General features: G+C 35.3%; 1 protein-coding gene across 19 annotated transcripts in view; it reads left to right on the forward strand.

The window, feature by feature from the left end:
- ROBO2 (roundabout guidance receptor 2) overlaps positions 1-25,360 on the forward strand; it is a 1,685,269-nt gene that overhangs the window by 1,515,377 nt on the left and 144,532 nt on the right. For all 19 annotated transcript variants that reach the window (XM_019839528.2, XM_019839533.2, XM_019839527.2 and 16 more), the window contains one exon: positions 5,289-5,427. In XM_019839528.2, the coding sequence (XP_019695087.1) occupies positions 5,289-5,427 (139 nt within the window). The remainder of the gene's footprint in view (positions 1-5,288; positions 5,428-25,360) is intronic.

Here is a 25,360-nt window from a genome sequence, read left to right on the forward strand (position 1 = left end):
AACTTTACATTTATTTGCAGATCATTTTGACATAAAACAGCAAAACCCAAGACATTTCCTTATAATTTTTATAATTTGTGTCTGAAAGCACACCTTTTGTTTGACTTAGAATAATAGTAGTCACTGCAAAGGCAAAGCCTTTAAAAATATGTTTTCTGCCTGTACAACTTCTTTAGTCTTCAATATTCATGTTTCTGATTCTCAGATTTTTCTGGAAATAAAGTCTAGTTAAGGAAACTGGAAAATGGTTCTTACAAAAAATATATTTCCATTTAATAAATGTTAGGCAAACCTACAGTTTTTAACATACCATTTTTTGTAGGCAGTTAAATTGTAGTAGAAGGTGATTTTATTATAATTAGCAGAAGACAATTAGAATAATGAATAATACAATTTAGGGATAATTACTGTAATGGGCACTACAGAAATTCCCAGAATAATACTTTAAAAGTTGTGACCAAACTCCAACGTATTAGTAAATGTCAGTGTCACTTTGTTGGAAGGTGTAACCTAAGTTACTCCAGTATAAAACCCATCTTGATGCCTCCTATATGTGCAAATGACTTTTATTTGCATTGTCTTTTATTTCTCTTTCCTGTCAATTGAATTACATTTCCATCATGAGCCAATTCTAGACTTCCAAAAATTCTCTACCACATACTCTCCTGTGGTTATTTAGTTGCTAGGCAACTAGACTCTGCTTGAGGGCAGAAGGGAATAGAAAAAGTTCATTGCGAAGTTGTCCACCCCTGCTGGGTTCATCAGAACAGCAGCAGGGGATCCTATATCTTCCTTCTTCTTGAATTATAAATCAGGTTCTTCCTCGTGTCTCCATATAAAACAGTGGGGCTTAGAACATGTATGAAAGCCATAAAACCATCAAGGATCCTGATGCTGTCCCCTGGATAAAGAGACAACTTTAGTTTTAGTAATTATAGTTTCAGAATAAGTCTAATGTAAAGTTTATCCTTTGGGTTCATTGCATTCATATGTTGCAATTTTGTGGCAGGTAGTATGTTAAAGAAAGCATACAAAATCTTTGCCTGAAAATATTCATGTGTATTTTAATGGAACTAGTCTCACATACTGTTATACAATTTATTTTATAGTTAGCATCATGTCATGAAAATTTTCCATGTTAGATAGATAGATGATAGAAAGATAGATAGATAGATAGATAATAGATAGATGATAGATAGAAATAGCTTTAAGATTCCAGTGACTTACTAATTTTGCAGTGTATGAATTTGTCACATTTTTTCTAAAAGCACCCATTTTCTAATACTGTCAACATTACTACATTGATCCTATGTAGTTCTTATTTTTTGTTGCAATTATCGATTATCAAAATTGTTATTCTATTCTCCAATACGCACACTTTTCTTTCTTTTTCTTATTGATTACTAATGTTGGCATGTCCATCATGTTCCTGATTTTAATAGGCATGATTTTAGCATTACTTTTAAAGTTTATTTATTTATTTTGAGAGAGACAGAAAGAGTGTGAGTGGGGGAGGGACAGAGAAAGAGGGAGAATCTCAACCACGCTCCATGCCATCAGCAGAGAGTCCATGTGGGGCTCGGATTCACAAAACCATGAGATCATGACCTGAGATGAAGCAAGAGTCCAATGCTTAACCGACTGAGCCACCCTGGTACCCCTAGCATACGAGTTTTAAAAAGAGGTTTTGATTTAATTTCTGATAAAATATCTTCACCATGCTTAAGTTTCTTTTGATTCCCTTTTTATTTTTTATTTTTATTTTTTGAAATTCAAGAGCTTTTCTATATCTAGGTATGATCACGTTTACTTTTTCTTTTTCCCTTCTATTTTGTAAGTAGCCTCCTTTATCTTCTTAAATAAGAATGCATTTAACTTCGGGGCACCTAGGTGGCTCAATCGGTTAAGCGTCAGACTTCGGCTCAGGTCATGATCTCACAGTTTGTGGATTTGAGCCCCGTGTTGGGCTCTGTGCTGATAGCTCAGAGCCCGGAGCCTGCTTCTGATTCTGTGTGTCCCTCTCTCTCTGCCCCTCCCCTGCTCATACTCTGTCTCCGTCTCTCAAAAATAAATAATGTGAAAAAAAAATGCATTTAACTTGAAGTAACAGAAACCTGATCAGCAATGGCTTAAGCATAGGTGTTCATTTTTCTCCTGTCTAGCATTTCTGTGATGAAATGATCTACACACACATAGACATACACACCCCATATCCATGCTTTACCTGCCAATCTGTTCCAATCTGCTAAATGGAAACTGGAGAATCCTTTTAGACTTTTCTTCTTCAATATCCACTTCTGATTGATCACCCAGTTTTGATACCTTTTCATTCTACCCCTTTTCCATATCCATAGAACCATCGTGTCAGCCAAAGCTGAAGTAATTTCTTACAAAATCCATTTGACCTAATTCACTGCTTCATGTTTCTCTTCTAGTTCATCTTTCACAGATCTGCCAACACAATCTTTTTCACGTGTTTATTTAAAATGTTGCTTCTGGGGGCTCCTGGGTGGCGCAGTCGGTTAAGCGTCCGACTTCAGCCAGGTCACGATCTCGCGGTCCGTGAGTTCGAGCCCCGCGTCGGGCTCTGGGCTGATGGCTCAGAGCCTGGAGCCTGTTTCCGATTCTGTGTCTCCCTCTCTCTCTGCCCCTCCCCCGTTCATGCTCTGTCTCTCTCTGTCCCAAAAATAAATAAACATTGAAAAAAAAATTAAAAAAATAAAATGTTGCTTCTGTACTTAAAACATTTCAACATCTCTCTATCACTCTTAGGGCAGAACTCACATTCCTTGACATGGCCTGAAAGGCCCTTCATGGTCTTGCCATTCACTATCTGACTGGCTTCATTTCCTACCACTTTTCTTTTTTTGTTGTTGTTTTTTTTTAATTTTTAAAAAATTTTTGTCAATGTTTATTTATTTTTGAGAGAGAGACAGAGCGCAAGTAGGGGAGAAACAGCAATAGAGGGAGACACAGAATCCGAAGGAGGCTCTAGGCTCTAAGCTATCAGCACAGAGCCCCTGAAGGGGCTTGAACTCACTAACTGTGAGATCACGCCCTGAGCTGAAGTAGGAAGCTTAACCAACTGAGCACCAGGTGCCCATCCCACCACTTTTCTGATGAAACCAAACTGCTGGCTGTTCACCAGCTACTAAGCTCAAAGCCTGACATAGGAAAAGCTGTGTTAATATGTGCTAAATGGAAGAGTGGGTGAGGGAATGACTTCTGTCCATATACGAGGTTGTAGTACAATACACTCATTAAAAACAAAGGGGGCAGGAAAATTCCTCATTTCTCAATCTCAAGTGACATCAACAGTGGCTTAGCTGTCTTTTAATATTGGGTATTTCAGTTTTAGATGAATCGAATGAACATCCCTGAGTGATTGCAAAGAAAACAAGTCAATCCTGCTTTCTGGGCTAATGATTCATTTTTGCTATTAACATTCTAAGCACTCATATGAAGATACTATACTGATCCTGTTGCCTATTTGCCGGCAGAAACAGTAGCTCCGTATCAACTAGCCAGTGCTAAAATAGTTTTTGGGAGCATGTAGTGTCCAAGGTTCAAAAGAATAATACGAAATGACTGCATCCAACATGCAGATTTGTTCTGTCTTTGGGCAGGGGTGGGGTGGGGAACACTTAATTGATTCTGACTACCTAAAATCTAATTAGGAGCAACTTTTTTTTTCCCCCCTTCCAAGTTCTTATGCTTTATTTCTAAATTCTTCATTAAAAAAACCTCTCCATGAGAAGTTCTATTTGCCTGTTTTATGGCTTGGGATTTTGGGGTCTCAGAGTGCAGGTACTTAATGCTTAATATGCAGGTCTCTGTTTTAGAGAAAATTTTGATCCTTACTGTCAACTTCACGGTGGAGAGATGGAGTTGTCTTCCTTCTGAATGCCAATGATTGTTGACTTTAATGCAATAAAATATGTCTATTGCAACTTACACATTTATTGTATATATCTAGATCTTATTTAGTCAATAAAATTATGTACTTCCATCCTATATTCTTAATATATGCTACTTGAAGTGATTGATTTTCTTTAAAGATTTTTTTTCTAAATATGTTTCAATTTTTTTTATGCCACTATTGACATTTTTAAATTGGGTTTGAAACTAAAGTCTTAAGTGACTAAATACGACCATATGGCCGGACAAATTGTGTCAATTCCCAATGGATTTCATCTTTCTTTTCCTTGATTTCTCTTTCTACTTCAATAAGTAGAACTATTGGACTGCCTATGATTTGGAGACATGTGCTAATGAAATCTTAAGTGGTAATGTGTCCTGTATCAGACCATTATCAAAAAGGGAAGAAACTAGACAAGAAATTCAGGTGTTTAGAGATTTGTAAAACTACTGTTTGTTTTATATTTCTCTTCAATGGTAAAATTTTCATAGACAGGGATTTATTTTTCCCTAGCTATATGTAGAGGAGTGGAAAATGCAAATTAAGGGTGATAGGTGCAAATTAACAACAAGGAGTAAAGGATGGGAAAACTGAACCTGAACACTAGAGAAATAAAGAAACATAAAAGTTAAGTAAAGAAAAAACGGGTAAATCTGTGAAACACTGAGGAGAAGATAATTGAAGTGGCCTTAGCAAATTATGTATGACAGTTTACAATAATTAATAATAATGGTGATTTTTGTTTAAGAAAAAAATCAGATTGACAGCTTTTATATTTAAGAAAAATTAAATCGGGTTGATAGCTTTCCATACACGAGGTGAAAACATATGTGGAAGTATTGAGTCTTTGTGAAATGATAGCCTAAGTGGGAAAATTTAAATAACACCATGTGCGAGAGCACAACTTTTTGTGTGTATTCACTGTAGCATTCTTTTTTGTTTTTTGTCTTATTTCCAGTTAGTTAGTGCTAGCATTCTTGATGGAACATTAATATTAGTTTCCTTTTTGATAGTTTCCATCAGTTTCAACTTTTAGTTTTCTCACGCAGCTATTGGGGTAGATTAAAGTAATCGTTTTTATATCTTTCTGTATTTCTGTGGAATGTGCTGTTCGGATTTTTTGTGATAGGATTTTCCATACCTCAGGAATTCACTGAAGAATCAATTTCATTCCCAAAAGATTATATGATCTTATATACAAACCATAGCTACTTCTGTGTTCCAAAATATTTTATTTTATTCAATTGCATTGGGTTAATAAGGTCTTATCAAGATATAGTTGAGATAGAGTTTTTTTTTGATAATGTTCTTAAGACATGCACAGCATTGATTTCTTTTTACCATTGTTCCTTTTTTTTTTTTTCCTAAGAACGACCCACATTTCTCAGGAGGCCAATTAACCAGGTGGTGCTGGAGGAAGAAGCTGTAGAATTTCGTTGTCAGGTCCAGGGAGATCCTCAACCAACTGTGCGGTGGAAAAAGGATGATGCAGACTTGCCAAGAGGAAGGTAAGAACATCATACAGATGGAAAATCATTAGATAACCACTGAATAATTAGGAGGAAAAAAAATTCCTGATTTCACCATCAGACATGCATATCTTGGTGTATTATTTCCAGACATCTGATTTTTACATATGCAAGCCACGTATCTGCTGTTTAATATACTGAAGTCCTACAAGCTTTTAATTGCTCTTTCACTGAATTTTCATGTAAATGCCTGATTCTCCACTTCATCTACTGCCCCCAAATATCAAAGTTTCCGGAGGTGGCCCCTCCTAGGTCTGCTATTCTGCTCCTAGTGAACTCTTGACTATTTATCCTATTCCTCCAACTGCTGTTCTGTTGGCATGATGCTTCAGCCCACACTGGATGCTGTCTGCCTTCCTAGTGATGTCCAGAGCATCACTCACCAAAGGCCGCTGAGTCTAGCTGACTTCAAGGTCTGGAGTAAAGGAGAGGTTTTGTGCAACACAACACTGAAAATGCAGCAAGTCCTGGATATCACTATCTGCAGAGGGAATTTCTCACTTAGGGACTGCCTGTCACTTTCTCACTTTCCATGTCTTCATGGAGACCTGTTTTTCCATCTAATCTTCCTATCACCAAACTCCTTAACCTAGTCACTCAACTTCCATGGGTAAGTCCAAACATGCTTGTTATCCTTTTATAAAAATACACTTAACATTTTTGCTGTCTAGATTTTTCTGAGACCTTGCCCTTTGTGACCAAATAAATCATTCAAGTATTTTTTTTTTTTGTTTCCCCATATAATGAGCAAGTTTAGCTTTAAGATTAGTTTTGCCTTACTCCTAGTGTTACCTTCTGAAACTATGGCCATCAGCCATCAAACCGACTACAATCATCTGAATAAGATTTGACATCCTGCCTTTTTTGTAATTTTTTCCTAAAAGAAAAAAGAGAGAAATTTGGTTTCATTCAACTGACTGAAATTAAACTTGCTTACACAGACATCGGTTGCCTTTTACCTGCTTTCACCAGCAACCACTGTGGATACTTTCCTGAATTTATGCATTTATTTCAAAATCTTGATTTATTTATCATTATTTCTCTGATACTGTATTTTCTGAAGTCATGTGATCAACAGCACTGGTCTCAAATGGACCAAACATTTTTAACACTCAATGAGACATTCTTTGCAATCTATAGAAATAAAAGAAGTAAATATTTTAATTTGGTTAACCTTTTAGCCTGTATCGTAGGGAAAGTTACCTCTATGTCACTTTGCTGTTAGACATCTAGTTTTAAAGGAGTGTTGTTACAGGAGTTTGTGAATGTGAAGTTCCTCAAGTCTTCTCAGTGGGGAAGTAGGTTAAAATGCAAGAAAAGTTGATGGAGCTGAGAGCAGTTAATGTGTAATTTTTAAATGTTGATGTAAGATTGAGAGATGAATTATATAGTATAATTTAGCCTAGTGTACACAAAGGTTAATTTTCAGTTACTGGGAGTAAATATACTCATCCATTAAAAACAAACAAACTAACAAAAACTTTTTTTGGAATATTTTCAGGTTTATAGAAAAGTTACAAAAATAATATGGAGAATTCCCATATACTTGACATTCAGTTTTCCCTATTATTAACATTGTACATTACTAGGAAACATTTGTTACTCTGAACGAACAAATGGTAATACATAATGATTATAGTTTATGCATTGTTTTGATTTCACCAGTTTTCTCATTAATGTCTTCATTCTGCTCCAGTCTCCAATCGAGGGTATTTATTTAGTTGGATATTATAGAATATTGCATTTGCTTGTCATATTTCCCCAGTCTTTCATTGTTTTTATGACCTTGACAGCCTGAAGGGGTACTGGCAGGTACCCCAAACTAGGATTTGTTTCATGTTTTCTCATGGTTAGACTGGATTTGTGGGGTGTTAGGAAGAAAGCCACAGAGAATGCCATTTTTTTGGTCACAAGACGTCAGAGGTTAATGATGTCTATATAACATCCCTCATGATTCTGCCATTTTTAATCATTAAACAAGATCCAGTTCAAAAAAGTTTCAAAAATAGAAAGTAGTAAGGGTGTGTTGCATTTTAATGGTTCTATGTCTTTGAATTGAGGTAAAATAAAACTTAATCGAGCCCAGTTTAATTTGTTCCCAAATTTCTCTAGGTGTTAGGTCATAAGCCTGACACCTTTAGTTGCTATAATATTCTCCAATCTTACCAAATTCATTTGCTTCAAAGTTCAAATAATACACAAAAAGCAAACAATACCATTAATACTACATGTTTAGAATGGATGATATAAAGACCTCTAAAGGTGAGGTTGAGATTTTGAGAAATCTTACTTCCATTAACTTTCCTTAAAACATTTTCATAGGTTTCTGGCCTCTTTATTCTTCTATTACTGGCATGATACTACTACAGTGCTTTGTACGACCAGCTTAATATTTTTAAAGTATTAAGCAAATGGAAATGCTGTATAAGCTTTCAATTGTACATTAGAAAGGCTTAAAGTAAGGATCAGCGCAATATAGAAATTGAGGTCAATATTTTTATCATGATAGAAACGAGGTACTATTTCATGAGTTCTCAATCTTTAAATGGTATTTCAAAGAAGCTTATTCATTCTTAGATTTGTAGGCATTAGCATAAGCTTCACTTGTGCATAATAAGGGGGAAATAGACCTCTTTACTTGGTGAGGAATAACAGTAATGACTTTTAACCAACCATAGCCTAAATCAACAACATTGATTCTATTACATTATTTAAGTCTCAGACTAGGGAGATGGCCATTGTTCTTGTGTAAGCAATTGTGTGAAGTGGTGTGGAGGATGACATTTCTTTGGCTTAACATGTAATGCAATTTGAATAAGGTTTGTGTAGTGGTTCATGCTTAACACATTTATAGTAAAGCTTTGTAGGGCAGCTGCATAGCCTGTAATTACTACGTAAGTAATATGTGACTATTTTTCTTTTGGAGACAAGAAAAGCTTTTCAGTTCAAGTATAAATTTATGAAATGCTGTGATAGCTATTTAAACCTTCCGCACAGAAGAAGATATCTGTGCCAAACTTGCAGTAACCAGAGATGAATTAGGGGAGTATTTTTGTTTCCTTTACTTTGAAAATTTATTTTTAGTAGACTTATATACCTCTTTCTTTGATTTAGCCTTGAAATTCCTGACCTTTCTCAGTACTTATCTTTAATAAAATTAAAATGTACCCTTGGTGAGTTGGTATTTTTTTGATTTGATGAGTATTTTGGTGAGGTGGGAAAAGTAGCATTTCTTAAGGCTAGCAATACTTTCACATACCAATATGGAAATGAAGTGGGTAGAGGGAACAAAACAGGAGATGAGGGGAAAGACATTTTTTTTTGTTATTTATAATGATTGTTTATTTATTTTAAACTTTATTTATTTTCTTTTATTTTTGAGAGAGAGAGAGAGAGAGAGAGAGAGAGAGAGAGAGAACAAGAAGGGGAAGGGCAGAGAGAGAGAGGAGTGAGAGAAAATCCCAAGCAGGCTCGCAGGCTCTGTGTTCTGCTCTGAGCCTGATTCAGGACTTGGTCTCATAACCCTGAGATCATGACCTGAGCCACAATCAACAGTTGGACACTTAACCGACTGAGCTACCCAGGTACTGGTATAATTATTTTTTTTTTAAATACAGGTTTTGTTAAAGCATAATTTAAATTGTAAAAGTTACACTTTCAGATTTACCTACATTTATTAAGTGCCTCCGATATTTTTAATGCTCATTAGTCTGTAAAAAAATATATATTTAAGCAAAATATAATTATTGTTTATTTTTTTTTATTTTATGTTAACCAGATGGGTGATATAGAAAAGTATTTACATACATTAAAGAAACTCAGGCCTAAAGTAATCCTAGTTTCTTCCTTGGGTAGTATATCTTTTTTTTTCACAGGCAAACCTAGACCTTTTTGCTAATTAATACTCTCTTGATGACCAGGTGCCTTCACTACATCTTTCCATAAAGTGTTTCATGTGATAAAAGTTGCCAGTATTTTAATTCTGTGATTATGTTTCATCTGTACTATGCTCCATCTTATCGTAGGGATGTTATATATTTTTGTTATACCAAAATCAAAAATAAATATAATATGCATTATATGCTGAAGCTTTATGAAAATACTGTGTTCTAATGTAAAAAGAAAGAGCAAATAATAAATTTACAATGAAGTAAATAAAAAAATTAAATTAAAATACACCAACACGACAATACTCGGTTCAATCTAATATTAGCGAGAAGAATAAAAATATCCCTTCTCAGAAATTAGTTAAAAAGTAGTGTGATTAATCTGATTGTAATTTCTTATCTGGTCTTGTCAGTATAGATTGTGTTTCAGTTAATTATTACCAGTCTTTTAAAGAATTGTAAATATGAGATTTAGCATCCTTTACCATTCATATAAATTTTAGTTATATCACTATATGGTTAGCTCCATGATTTTTTAATTTCATTTTTATTTATTTTCTGAACCAACTTTAAAGTGACACTAACTTTCTTAATAAAGATCTAGAGTACAGAAAGGAATGTTCATAATAGCTTGTCAGAGCAAAAAGGAAATAAAATATGCCATTTACATTCTTATGTATGCCTGCAAATTCTAAATGCAGTTGATGGCTTGCACATACTAGATATAATTCATGAATATTTCATAAAAATAGATAAAGGACTAGAGAATAAGAGTTGCAAGATATATGGTGGAAAATTCTATCAATTTTCTTGAAGCCACTGACAAATTCCTTTCTCTGAAGTGCAAGTCTATTTTAAGAGAGACTTTTTAGAGTTCTTAGTTCCATGAAATGCGAGATTCACATAAATACATGAATCCTTAAGAAAAGAAACTGAATAGAACCACTTATAATTCTTTTTTTTGTGTGTGTGGCATTTTTTACACTAAGTGGCTCTTTTCACTTAGCCCTGGAAAATGTTCTTATATTAATTGTTTTGAAGCTCCATTGTTTAGAGAATGTGCTTCTGGGATGCGGAGATGCTGAACAGGTGCTCCGCCACCCTGCTGAGGAGATGGGCCTTCTTCACATACAGCGTTTGCTTCAAGGACATGTGGTAATTTGGGCTGCTGATAAATAACCATGCTGATTGGTAGGCTGATCAAGATTGGTCAATTAAAAAAAAAATTAAGAACAGAAAGAACTAAGAGGAGGAGAAAAGCAATGTATATAAACATTGTATTTGACATCTGAAAAGTGAATTGGTCCCTAAGGCTCAGAAATATAAAGAAATGTGTTAATGAATACTCTGTAATTTTTCAGCTGTATAGATGCCTTAGCCATTTCTGTCTAGAAAAAAAATAGAACTACATGCACAATTACTGTGAGATCTTTTAATATAGCTATGAATAACATGAAGAATACTGAGGCCATCTTCAGAGATTAAACTTTAGGCTTGTTCTGACACTGTTCAATCATTTAATCAGTTTAGTTATACTCCCATGTTCTGGAAATGGTGTTTGACATATTTCTCTACCACTAACTAGGAGTGTGACCTTGAAGAAGATTTTTCAACTCTTTGTGTTTTACATTCTGAAGAAATGGACCAGAAATGCAAGGGGACTAATAACTAACCTACACTTTGACTCATTTGTACAGGGTGAATAATTATGCCATCCATTCTAACTCAAAGGGTTATTAAAATCATATAACTCATTCAAAGAACTGTAAACACTATACACTGGATACACATAACAAGTGCTCCAGTTTTATAAATTCTGCTGGTTGGTGGCATTTATTAGCTACCTAGAAAACTACAAGGAAAATATATTAAAGGTGAAAAATATAAAGTATATAATTTCTATGGATACTCAATTTCTTTGGCCTATCAATTTCTATAGAAACATAAAATCTTACTAATTTAATAGATGCCACTTTTGCTTTTAAATCATATAGATTTCTTTATAAATTTTTCCAGCCAGTTTGCCAAACCTGAAAGTTACCTCTGATTTTTCTCCCTCTCAAAGTTTGTATACGGTCAACATATTTTATTGTAGGCCCAGTGTAATAAGACATCTGGGTTGGGACTTTCAAATTTCACACAGTATATCATATCAGTTGTGTACTGATAATAAAAAAAAAATCACTTGTGTAAGAAGATTATGTAACAATAAAAGCATGTAGTTTTGAAAGACTTGTTATTTGCCATGCACTTTTGCTTTCCATATGTTAATTACACTAGTTTAAATAGTGTTCTAAAATATTATGATTCCTCATTTGAGAGCTATGGAAACAGAAGTTTAAGTAACTTGCTTCCAAAGCCACACATTAATACGTGTTAGAGCTAGGACTTGATTTAAAATCTTTCCAGCATAAAACATATATTTTAAACTAATGGGCTTTGTAATTATGTGATTATTAATTGTTTATGGACTTGAGCCACTGACTAATTTTATATTTGATAAAATTTTAGATAATCAGTTAGAAACGCTGTATCATGAATAACTTTATAGGAATGTTAAGTGTAATTTTTAGACCAACTTCATAAGCACACCTAGTGTCTTCATGTTTTGGAAATCTATATTTGGACCATGTCAAAGTTACCTTCTTGGAAGCTGAAGATATAGGTTTTTGTTTACAAACAGAATTAATTAGCAACTTTCAGAGGGATGCCAAAATGGTACTTTCTCTGTGTTTTCATCAAATAGGTGCTAATAGTTGCTGTTAACACAAAACTAATTGCCACCTAGGTTGAAGAGTGCAAGTTACCTCATCCTGTGACCACATTGGCCCATCTGTTGAGAATCTCAGCTCAGGGACAATGCAGGAACTGGCATCCAATTTGGGTTCTGGCCAGTGGTCAACTAACAAGCTGGGACACACTTGGAATATGAAATGCCTCGAAGTCAAAGATGCCCATTAACTGGCAGCTCTTGTGTTGTGTCAAGGCAGAGCCAAGACCAGGTGCAGTTTGCAAAAGGATCTGTCTGAGTGCCACCTGTCATTGGCATGTGGGTGTTGTCCAACATAGAAGCTAGGGCAGGTTTGTTTCTTCCATCATAGCGTAGGATGTCAGAGAATTCCCTAGGCAGAGATCAGGATTAGGGCAGCATTTTACTTAGTCCAAATTGTAGGACAAGCCAAAGGGTTACCAAGAGACAGTCATTGTATCAAGACTCAGGTGGATATATTGGGTATTTACCATTGGAGACACACTTTCTAGTACCCTAGTATCTTACCTCAACTATACACATAATATAAAAAGGAGAAAGTTGGAGAGCCTGATGGCTCAATCAGTTGAGCATCTGACTCTTGGTTTCAGCTCAGGTCATGATCTCACAGTTCATGAAAGCAAACCCCACATTGGGGTCAACGTCGGCAGCATGGAGCCTGTTTGGGATTCTCTCTCTCTTAAAATAAATTTTAAAAAAAGGAGGGGTGCCTGAGTGGCTCAGTTGCTTGAGCATTCTACTCTTGGTTTTGACTCAGGTCATGATCTCATGGTCTGTGAGTTTGAGCCCCACATTGGTCTCCGTGCTGACATCACAGAGCCTTCTTGGGATTCTCGCTCTCCTTCTCTCTCTGCCCCTCCCCAGCTCTCTCTCTCTCTCTCTCTCAGAAGAAATAAATAAATAAACTTAAAAAATTAAAAAAATTAAAAAGAAAGTTATTTAATTGACTATTTTAACACAAATCCTTGCCTTCATATGACAACTTGTTGTTAGAATCACTTAGATGGTTTTTAATCACCCAGGGGGTTTTCTTAAGATATGCTTCTGATTGATTTTTTGCTGTTGCTGTTCTTAATAAGTTGTAATTGCAATGTGGGCTTACAAGGTAAAGTTGAATTTAGGAGACTAACAATCTTATCCCAGCTCTGCAAAAATGCATCATGCTGTTTTAAATCATTTACATAATATGTTGAGTACTAGGGTCTACACCTGCAAAATGTGCAAGTTGGATTGGATGGTTTCTGTGGTGCCTTTAAATTCTGAAATGGCATCATTCTGTGAATGGCAACAACTCAGAACACTTTAAAAAGTATAACACATTTTTATAGGAGGGAAAAAAAAGCAAATTTGACATGGATGGGCCTAATGAAGAAAAGTAAAGTTACTCATATAACCATTTATAACTGATAACTACTTTTTTTATGTTTTGCATATATGCTATCAGATTTTTATGTATATATGGACATTTTTTAAAAATTTAAAATTGCCTTTGACCCTGAATGCCTATTTAGGTTTTTATAGGAAAAGGCTAATATTGATTCAAAAGAGTTGTTTTTATTGCATTTTCCTTTCCTGTAAATATAATGTTAATAACTATATTTACATCATACTTACTGTATATCATACCTATTCTAGGCGTTTTACATGAAAACATTCATCCTTATGGCAACCGTATGATATAAATACTATTATTATTCCCATATAACAAATAAAAACATGAGACGCAAAGAGGGTAAGTAAGGTGAAGTCAATCATCTAGTAAAGTATCTTGGATGACTGGCTTCAAGGTCCACAATCTTGACCATTAACTAGAAGTGCTAAGTGGGAACAATTTTTTTTTCCATTCTCCATTTGGGATTATACATTAGAAAAAAAAACAGCTTAGTAAATGCTTGCCTATTAGATGTTCACAAAATACATCTGTGTAATAAAGTACATATTAATGCTTTTATAACTTTTATCATAATGGCACTTATCAGTACTATATAATCCATTATATTGTATCAAATAAATAAGTTTGCATCATTTAAAAAAATATCATTATTTCCTATAGCCCACTGAAACAAAGTTTAAAGCAATTCTGTCTTTATCATCACAGAATATTTTATTTTAATATAGTCTTGTATTCTTCTTACCACTGTATCTGGAAATAAAAATGAAGTCACTGGTAATACAAATGAAGCTAAAGAAATGCTTGCTGAGAGAATTAAATAGTATAGGTATATAAATCTAGAACAATGAACTTTTCTAGAGCATGATAATGTAATTCTTCTTTTCATCTGCATTGTCTCATGGCACTTAGGCAATAGTTAATTTTACTAAAAGAGCATTATTTTATATTTTCTTGATAATATTTGCTTATTAACAGTTCCATAGGCAGTTATGTGTTGGCTGACATTTCTGATTTCTGAAGTTTTTTTAATGTTTATTTATTTATTTGTTTATTTTTGAGAGGGAGAGAGAGAGAGAGAGAGAGTGAGAGAGAGAGAGAGAGAATGCATATGTGGGGGGCGGGAAGGGGCATAGAAAAAGAGAGGGGAGAATCCCAAGCAGGTTCCACGATGTCAGCACAGAGCCAATGCAGGGCTCAATCTCACAAATTGTGAGATCATAACCTGAGCCAAAATCAAGAGTCAGCTTAACCGACTGAGCCACCCACGCGTCCCTGACAGGAATGAGTCTTTCTAGACTCTATATTTCCTCAAGTGTAGAGCTATCATCATCATCATTATGGTTATTCAAATCAATTATTCAAATCAACTGGTATGAATTGAAAGAGAAAGAGGAAAAAAAAGAATAACTTGAGACCTAGTATTACAATAACATGATGAATGAGGGGTATGTCTTCCTTAGTGTGTGAAGGAGATACAGTTGTCCAAAAAAAAGATACAAAAACCAAATGCTTTCAAAGCATTGTAAGAACATACCCTATTCCACAGAATAGAATCAATTATTGAAGAAATCTACTTTAGTTGGTGCATAGCATCAACTCATTGGAGCTTCATTCTCAAAGGACCTATTTAGGCGTGGGGGCTGCTATTGGGGCACAGTGAACCTTTGCCAAGAAATTAAAGTACTAGAAGTCTCTTCTGAGAAGTGATTTGTCATATAAATCTATAGGATAGACCTGTGACAAGATCTCAGTGCAGAAATTTTGCTGATCATTCTTAAGATTATTGTGACTGTTACAATTATATGACCTACCGTAATACCTTTCAACTAATTTCATCAAATGTATGAGTGTGTGGTGCCTTTATTAAGAATACCTGGTTAACTATCACAGCCATTCATACAACTGGCACTTTCTGTAAAATATATGTTTGATGGAAGCTATTAATACTTCATCCATCAACCCACATTTTCTAAAAGTTGTGTTCAACATTTATACCACAAATAATAGAAGCAAAAAAGTCAATCAGGACTCTTAACCCTTATTTGAAGAATTTTATAAAGAGAGAGAAAGAAAATATTTTTAACCTTACTATGAACACAATTTATAGCAAGATGGCAATTCTCTCAAAGGAATAACAAATATCTCTAATGTGAACTAATAAAATGTTACATGTCAAAAATTCAAAAAGAATCATACATATTCATTGCACATTTTTAGTGTTGTTGCTAATGCAACAAATTAAAAAAAGATGAGTTTGTTCTCAAGGATTTGAGGGGAGGGTATGAGATATGTATAATGTTAATTACTAAATAAATCAAACTATTTAAAAAAGCTATGATACACAGACTCTTTAGAGTTGCAGAAAGGAAAAGCCGCTTTAGTCCCATGTGATATTAGAGATGGGTCTGGAAAGGAGAATAGAATTCTCATAAGTGGAGCTGCAAAGAATATTCCTAGAGATGGAAGCAGGATGAAAAACCATTGGTGGCGGAAAGAATATGCCAACAATTAGTGGTTCCGTTTGCCTGGAGTGGAGTGGAGTGGCACTTAAGGCCAACAAGGTTAGCTGAGGCTTTATTATGAAAGCCTCTAATTCCAAGTAAAGTGTTTTATGCTGAACACACTATGAAATGGGGATTCACTGGAGCACATTCAATACAAATGTGTCTTTGTCTCTAGGTTTAAAAAATTGATTCTCAAATTTTATGTAGGATAGTTTGGAGTAGAGAATGTTCAGAGGTAAGCATACCTGGTAAGAAGTTGCCTAAAAGGTAGTTAGGGGATTCTTTTGGGTTATTTCCTGTGAATATGCGAAATGGCAATACAAAGAAAGGTTGTGTTTTTGTTTTTTGTTTGTTTGTTTTGTTTTGTTTTTCCTTAAAGAGATAGATTCTATGTCAGGATTCATGGGGAAAGAGGGGATACAAGTAATACTGAGGTTTATACCGTGGGTGCTGGATAAGAAGTGTTGTCTTTATTAAATACAGAAGTCAAAATATTTGTTTAACCCAACTATTATTTTTAGTCCTATAATAATATTATAAGTCATTGAATTCAAGTTGGAATTGTTTGTAGGATCTGACAATACTTTCTCTGAATGAAGAAGAAAAGAAATTGCTTGATCAAATATAATATGTCGTCTATGGAAAATGATTTTTAATGTCAGAGATGTTAAAATAGAAGAAATGTGTATCTTCAAATTGACTATGGGACAATAGCTAATTTTTCAAGTGCTTTACATGTAGATAACTCATTTGATCTTCACGGTTTCTTCATGAAACAAGTGTTCTTCTCATTTTTATGTTACAAAGGAGGAATCTGAGGGGCAAATTCAAGTGGGTGAGATTTGAACCCAATTAGGCACATTACCCCTCAAGTCCACTGTCTAAACTACTTCACTCAAATAATTCATCTTTTTTTTTTAAGATTTTGTGTTTAAGTAATCTCTACACTCAATGTGGGGCCCCAACTCGCAATACTGAGAGATCAAGGGTCGCATGCTATATCGACTGAACCAGCTGAGTGCCTCTAAAATAATTTATCTTTACAGGAAATTGTATTAAAATAATAAAGAGTATGGTATTTTTTTGAGGGCCCACTGATTTTATGCTAGGTGCTTGTACAGTTATAATTAATCTCCCCAATAGCCTTAAAGTATGAATCACCTCCCCCTCTTTTTTTAAGTTTGTTTATTTGGGGGGGGGGTAGAGAGAGAAAGAGAGAGAGAGAACAAACTGGGGAGGGGCAGAGACAGGGAGATACTGAATCTGAAGCAGGTCCAGGCTCTGAGTTGTCAGCACAGAGCCCAATGCAGGGCTCAAACTCAAGAACCCTGAGATCATGACCTGAGCTCAAGTCAGCCGCTTAACAGAGTGAGCCACCCAGGCACCCTATGAATCCCTTTTTTTTAACAGTGCAGGAAAATGAAGCTTAAGGACAATGAGCACAATGCTCAAGGTCACAGGACCTGAGGGTAGCAAAACAGGATGCAAACCGCAGGTCTCTCTGACATGAAAGCTTGCATTCATTTCCCATTTGTATCTTAAACACCCTTCATTCCATTTTTTTTACTCAATAGCCATTGGCTTTTTTTAAATTTCTGTGTAACTAACAGTGTTAGTCTTGTTATTGTAATTGTTTGTTTCTCTGTCTCCCAACTCCCCTTGCCATATTTATCTTCATTCTTAAATGTCCAGCCCTGTATCTGCTATGTGGTGCTCACCAGACACAGTTAGTGCAATGGTTCTTCACGAGGGCCAGCGTTGCCTCTCCCATTTACAGAGAGACATTTGGCAATATGAGGAGACATTTTTGATTGCTGCATTTGGGGAATTAGGTACTACTGTCTTCTGGAGGGGAGAGGCTAAAAATGCTGCTAAATGGCTGACTATACACAGGACAAGTCCCACAATAAGGAATAATCTGGCCCAAAAGTCCAAAATGTCACTAAGTGCTGTGGTCAAGAAACCCTGAACTAGTAGAAAAGATGAAGTAGGAATTGCTTACCTGAATGCTATTTTATATGCTTTTTAATTTTGTTTTTAATGTTAGGCAAAAATAATAGAATGTTGTTGAAAGAAATAGACCTCAAAGTCATTTCTTATTGCCTTGGCTATGAAGGTTATACCAGCGAGATGGACAAATAGTGCCATGGCAAGACTTGACATAAATAGGTCATCACCAAATGCAAAAAGGTCCTTTGGTTCACTAATGACTTCAGATAAATGTATATTCTTGCATATTTTCTAGAATATATGAGGCATGAAATGTTTCTTTATATTTCTTGCTCATTAAATAGTTGCTGAATTGATAAAACTAGTTAAGAGTAGCTTAATTAGAGAAGTGTCTGAACCTTCTATTTTCAAATATATCTACCAACCTCTATGGTATGTTACACACTTAATGATGACAAGTGTCCCTATGTAGCTGTGTTGAATTTCTAAATTATTCCAGAAACACATTTCCTGAGGAGGTTTTTGTGGGCAGAAGTAAAGAGGAGAGAGAGCCCTTTGAATCTTCCAAAGCACAACCCAAACTGATAATGCAGAACACTTCCATTCTACCTCAGCTAATGCTCCCTTCCAACACCAATGGAATCTTCTTGAAGGTTGTTCAGTAAGGATCACAAGGCCACCAGATAGATGGCACATTTGAAGATCTATTTCACTCTGAACTTGCAGTCCCTTATTGCACAGTGTTCATTCTCGACTCAGAGGAGTACAAGAAGCTGCCTGTCAAAAACATCTGGTGTAAGCTATGAATTTTATGGATTGTTGTGGATTTAATCCCCAAAATCCTTCTTGTAAATGAATGTAAAGTGGAGATTAATTTCTAACCAAACACACAATTATGAAGTAGATCCACTTTTCCAAACCTGATGTTACATTTCTTAGTCCTGTTGTAAAATCAAAATGCCTTGAATGAATTTAAGCCAATAATTATTTCTAAATTAAAGGATAATTTAACCTGCCTACACCACTTTATTTGTTCCAAAATGCTTTCCTTAATTGTGATTTATTTGCAATTTTTACCATAAATTTTCATGTTCTAATTAGTTACACAAACATATGGAAATAATACTAGTAAGTTTTACAAGCATTTAAAGTAATGCATTTAAGGAATTGCAGATATTATTTTATTTGAATAAATCACAAGGATGGTTGCACAGTAAGGATAGAAATAAAAATAATTAAATAGTCCTTTCTGCTATGATGAGCTAAATGAAATTCTAATATCTCTAGAATGGTTTGAGTTTAATCTTATATGACTGTGACAGAAAGTAGAACATGATGTACACACACACACACACACACACACACACACACACAAAATCTCTAAACTTAAGGGATTTAAATTTAGTGAAAATCAGTATAAGATGATATTAAAAGCTCTCTGCAGTTTTGAAAACAATAATGTAATTAGCAATGATAGGTCAGTGCCCTATCTGCAGATAACACCAAAAATAAATAAATAAATAAATAAGAAAGAAAGAAAGAAAGAAAGAAAGCCTATAGCAATCAAAACAAAATTTCTATTGCCAGACAAATAGTGAATAGCATGTCAATTAAAAAAAAACACACACACAGTTCTAATTTTAAGATTGTAAAATTAAGCCCTTTTATATTAATGTTTGCTATAATGAAAAGATTATCAGTGATAAAAGGTATATTATCATATAATTTTTATCTTAAAGATAATTTTTATCATAAAGATAATTTTTTCTTAAACTTTTTGGACCTCACTTTTTTCTTACTGATGTATGTTGAACTTGAGTTTGTTGTTGTTGTTGTTGTTGTTGTTTTGGATTTGGTTTTGTTTATCTAGGCAACAGGTTAAATCACAGAACAAGGACAGGTGTGAGTAAGAGTATACTCCGTAACTGAGTATCTCCATTAAACTATGGATTGCTCCGGGGCCCTTCTAGTGTGTTGTTAATTATGGTATTAGTCAATGATTTGGAGAAAATGAACACAGAAAAACGTTTGAGATAAAAACTATGAGTAGAAGATACAATTTAAGTAAACTCAGTCAAAATTCAGGGAACTGAAAACAAAGTGAGTCTAAATGCTCAGAATGTGTCTTGTGTTGTCCACAGATGCTCTATTATACAGATTTGGCATTTTGTTATCAGTGTTGTTTGATACTGGTGAAAAAAAAGAACCTTCCTCTTCCTGTGTGTGTATAGCCTTAAATTAATTTTTCATGAACAAATTGGTCTTGACTACCTTTATTCACTGTACTGAGCTCTGAGGATACAACTGTGAACAAAGACATGACCGTGCCTTTGTGAAGCTTAAACCCTGGAAGTGTAGATAGATATCAACACATTGATTTTATACCAGTATAAGCAGAAGTAGTTAGGCTATAAGGAGGGAGAAACGGGGAGTGGGGAAGCATGGAGAAAAGTCCAGATGTGAGGACACAGCATATGCAGAGATGCAGAAGCAGGAGAGAACTTGAGAATTCTGGAGTACAGTTGAGGACTCAGGTATAAAGTGGGCCATAGTGCAAGGTGGGACTGGAGAGGTTAGCAGAGACTAGGTCAGGAAAGAACATACTGGGCGGGTTTAGAAGTTTGGATGGACTTTTCTCTAGAGAGCCAGTTGAGGGCAAATTGAAGCATTTGTAAGTCTATTCTTGGTATATAAAGAAGATGGTAGGAGCACCTGGGTGGCTCAGTCAGTTAGACTGGCTGAGTCTAACTTCGGCTCAGGTCAAGATCTGAGTTATTGAGTTACTGAGTTATTGTTTGGAGTGGCAGGGAGTATACTTCCTACATCCCTTCCTCTTCCCCACTTTCACCAACTCAGGAAAAAGCCAGATTTTCATTAAGACACGAAGTGAAGGTAAAATTCTGCGAGAGAGGATAAGGAAGTTTTACAGGTCAGTGAACTAGTATTCCAGAAGGCATAGTGAAAAATTTTGTGGAGGTGGCTACAAGATGCAATTGTGAGAGGTTGCATCCGTGGAGACAAAGCTCACTGTAGAAGTGAAAAATGAGAGAATAAGATAACAGGAGAAGATGGAAACGGGTGGTGACTAAAGACAACAGGCTGTGAACTTTACAGTTGCTCACAAGTACACCAAGAGAATTAATCCCCGGAGGCCCCATTGTCTGTCAGAGGAGTGGAAGATGGGTAGACAGGGGCACTCAAAACATGGCAGCAGGCTACAGTGATTAAAACTCGCAGGCACTTCTAGTTTGGGGTGAGCGGTGTGCTTTGGCCTTTCTGGAAGGGCTCAGCTGCAGTTCGGTTTAATTACTCCAGCTCCAGAGAGAGGCTCCGGTTTCAAGATGGTCGGCCGCGTCAGGGAACCCCGGGAGTGTTCTTTTGGGCCTAGTTACCCTGTGATCTGAAATCTGCACTTCATTAAACCAATTATAGTATTTTTATCCTAGTGTGGGCATTTTTAAACATTTTTTGTTTGTTTATTTTCTCTCAGCTTTTCAGTTGGAGAATGTCCTGCTCCCTCAGCTGTGCTAAAGGGAGACTTGGTAGAGGGTTTTCCATCTATGGTCAGGCTGACAAGGAGGGAGCCACCTATGCCTCAGATGGAGGTAACGAGGAGAGCCTTTAGGGGAAGCCAAGAGAATCTAAAATACTGTTTGGTTATTTAGGGCAGAGTCAGATGCCATCATATTTTAAATTTCATCTTGGCTTTCAGTAGAGGCTCCCAGCACAGTACAGCAAGTTCTTTTCAGAGACGACTTTGCCTCTTAATATTTCCCTAGAAGTCTGAACTTCCACATTTTTTATTTTCTTTCCCTTTCCAATGAATGTTGCATTAGTTTTCATTTTTTAAGAAGATACCTGCCCTTCATACTGTTCTTAGGTGCCCTGCCCAGAAACTCTTATGACCTGAATCCTGAAAGAATACGTAAATATTTCTTCCTCAAACTGCAAACCTTAGCTTTTAGAAGTGTAATACAATTACAATATAATTATAATATATAGTATTATGTATTGTATGTTATTATATATTATTATATATTATAATTAGGATGATAGTAGTAGTAGTATAATGATAGATGAAAAGGAGAACGTGACCCAAGTTGTCTGTAAAGTATAGAAAACTTGACTCGGTATCCATTTGCCAGCATGATAATGACCCACTGGGCTCATTTTGGCTCCCAGACTTCAATTGTTATTTAAGAGCTTGACTTCAGGATATACCTTAAGTATTAGAGAGTATGAAATTATCACCTGAGATTTAGGTTGCCAAGAGACGCTTACATGAGTTGTAATGACAGTTTCAAGTGTTGTCTGTGGAAGGATTTTGTTGTGATAATTGTGAGCAGAAAGATTGCTTTAGGAAATTTGAGCAACTTTTTCTATTTTATCCGCTTTCAAGCCTGAACAGAGCAAAAGATTTAAATTTCTCCAAGAAAGTGTATGTTTTATATAGGAGTGCCTCAATTTAATGTTGTGAGTTGTTAACATATGCTTTTTTGAGCAGGTGAAACGCATCACCATGGGTTCTAAATGGCTGTATCTCCGTGTCCACTGGAATCCATGCTAGTGCTGTCAGTTAGCTGATAAGTGTGTCTTTAATTATCAGTGAATGACTCTGAAAGATTCACGAGTAACTGTTACCCTAAAAATCCTTCTTTTGAAAGCAGGGCAATAGACTTTGCGATATTTTTATATGAAGTCTCCATAATTAAATTTGCATTGAATTATGGAACTATGGAATGGCCCTTATTGTAGACATTTCTTCATTTTCTGCAAGAGTCCAAAAGGTGTAGGGTTATCTTCAGCTATTTGGATTGAGTGCAAATATTTTGAAAATCGAAAAAAAACTTTTTTTTAACTCTCCTTTAGGGAGTAAAGTCATATTTACTTACCTAGACATGTGATGTTTCCTGGTTTAATTCATCATTTTTACCAATGGCCAACATAATGATTAATAAAGCAGATACATCATAAAATGTTAAGTGCTAATTCAAAACATTTGTTCTAAAATTAGAGCCAGACATCTCGTAGCGAGAAGTAGTAGGTGATTTCAAAAAGTAAAGATCTTGAGAAAATAAATTTCCTCTCATAAAAAAACAAAGGTGCTTGTGAAATGAGAACAGCCATTCAGGAAGTTTTATTCGTGCAGAATCCTCACATAATTCAGGCAAGGCAATGAGATACACAGGCTTGAAATGAACCTGGTAAAATTCCACCTTGTAATAGAAATTGTGTTGTATTTTCTTTTGTTCTTTTCTCCTCCTAAATTCTAAGGCCACTGTGGAAATCTTGGAAGGGGAGGTCCCTAAATTATCTGAATTATGTTCACAAAAGGCAGAAAATCAGGAAAAGTTCCTATCCTAGAAGGTTACAATGCATTAGGGATGGCAAAGTATGAGAAATGTATGTGATGTGGTTATGTATAAAATGTTGCCAGTTCTCAAAAATTTTGTTTGGTATCTTCAAAGTAAACTTAGATTTATAGGCAATCTCCTCACTATCCATGAAAGAAATAAGAGATCCTTTACATTTAGAAGTGATTTTAGAGTATAGTACTGGTTTTTGAACATGAATAACACTTTCACTTTTGAAACACTTTTAAGATTGCTCATCAAACATAAGATCACGCATAAACAGAGCCTCGCACATACACTGTTGTGTTAAGTATTAAAATAAATTTATTTTGTTTTGTTTATTATTTAGCTGAACATATGGTAATGGTTTTGACACAATTCAGTTTCCTCTTCCTTTTTTTTTTTTAATTTGGAGGAAAAAAAAACAACACAAAAAACAGAGCTTCTTTTCCCACTTTGTCACAGCTGGTTACCAATCAATCTCAATTCACGGTACAGTGATGATAGCACATGTTGTCCGGGGGCCAAATCTGATTGGGTTGCATTTTTCAGCAGTGTTCCATATCAGAAAAAAAAAAGGTATCTTTATGGTGAGGACTGTCAGCACATGATTGTACAACTGTCATTAATCAAACCTGGCAACAATGACTGCATTTATGTAAGTCTGAGACTGACAGATTTTTACAATCAAAATCACCCAATTTCTATTAGGATTTCCTCACCAGTATTTTTTTGCCCCTCTATTTCATTCTTTCCCCCCTGGTTTAATTAAAGTCAGACAATACCTCCTACATGTTGATCATATATATTGTACCATATTTACAAAGTATCTCTTTTATAGGAAGTATGCTTTACGTATTTAAAATTGATTCTCAACTATTTAAAGGGAGAACAAATCAAGGCAAAATTTGAGTACATTTGATTGTTTAATTAAAGAATGATTTTAAAGTGTGCATATATTAGTAAACACATGTATGAAGCTCCTAGGATTATAGTTGGTTTTAGAGAAATATCGAGTAAAATATTAATAAAGTTATTTTCTGTAACTTTTGAAACTCTGAATGTAAAATCACTGGTGCAGAAATGCACACCTGCCCAATGTGCACGCGTGCGCGCGCGCGCACACACACACACAGCAATAACACACATGTCAAATGGAAGGGGCGTGTCACTCTATGTTAGAAGAATAAATGTACTTGCTGCAGAGGACACAGATTCTAGTCTCTTTACAGCTCAAGACAACAATCTCAGAATCTTCTATAAAATGGTGTTTGGAAATAGGCAATTTTTTCTAAATCATTTATTGTTGTGAAACCGTGTATTAAACTCTTTTGTAAAGATCTCTCTAAATGTAAGGAGTTGTTTTCATAGTTTTGTGTATTACTCAGTCTATATTTACTTTCTCGGGAAAAATGATTATTTCTCCAATTATCCAATGCAGTAGTGAAAAGCATCAATGAGATTAGTATTGTGCACATCCCAGCTTATCCAGAAAGAAATATAAGAAATAAGGCCACATTTATTGGACCTGTGGAAATATTTGACGTCCAATTGCTTGTGATATATGTAGTTTTTGGAGGCAATTTATTATCTCAGAGAAATCATGACCCATTAGAGAAAACAGAGGCTAGTAGTAGATACTCATGACAGTTTTCTCCCTGATTATAATTGCCTCAATGTGTGGCCTTTGGAAAGGAAGTTTGTCATTTTTGCCTCACATTGCCTAAATGCGAAATTAGGAATGAGCCACATATTTATTTCTTTTTCAGTTTTGAAGTGTTTTGGGATACAGTTTATTTAAAATCGGTTCTTGTATTTCTTAAGTTTTTGCAAGTAAGAGTTAATTTGATCACATTGCAAGTCTATCATTTCTCTGACCTAAGATACTTCTTACTGTAAAAATTGCTAAAGGTCATGATGTGCTTGAGTCCCCTGGGCTCATCAGGGTACGTTCAGGGTTCAGACGAGAAATTGCCACAGTGGTTGAGTGGTGTTGGGAGGAATAGTGTCCCCAGCTGTGCGGTGCACCGCTGTATTAGACCCACTGGGTTGGC

Source organism: Felis catus, chromosome C2, assembly GCF_018350175.1.
Source record: "Felis catus isolate Fca126 chromosome C2, F.catus_Fca126_mat1.0, whole genome shotgun sequence".
NCBI lineage: Eukaryota > Metazoa > Chordata > Mammalia > Carnivora > Felidae > Felis > Felis catus.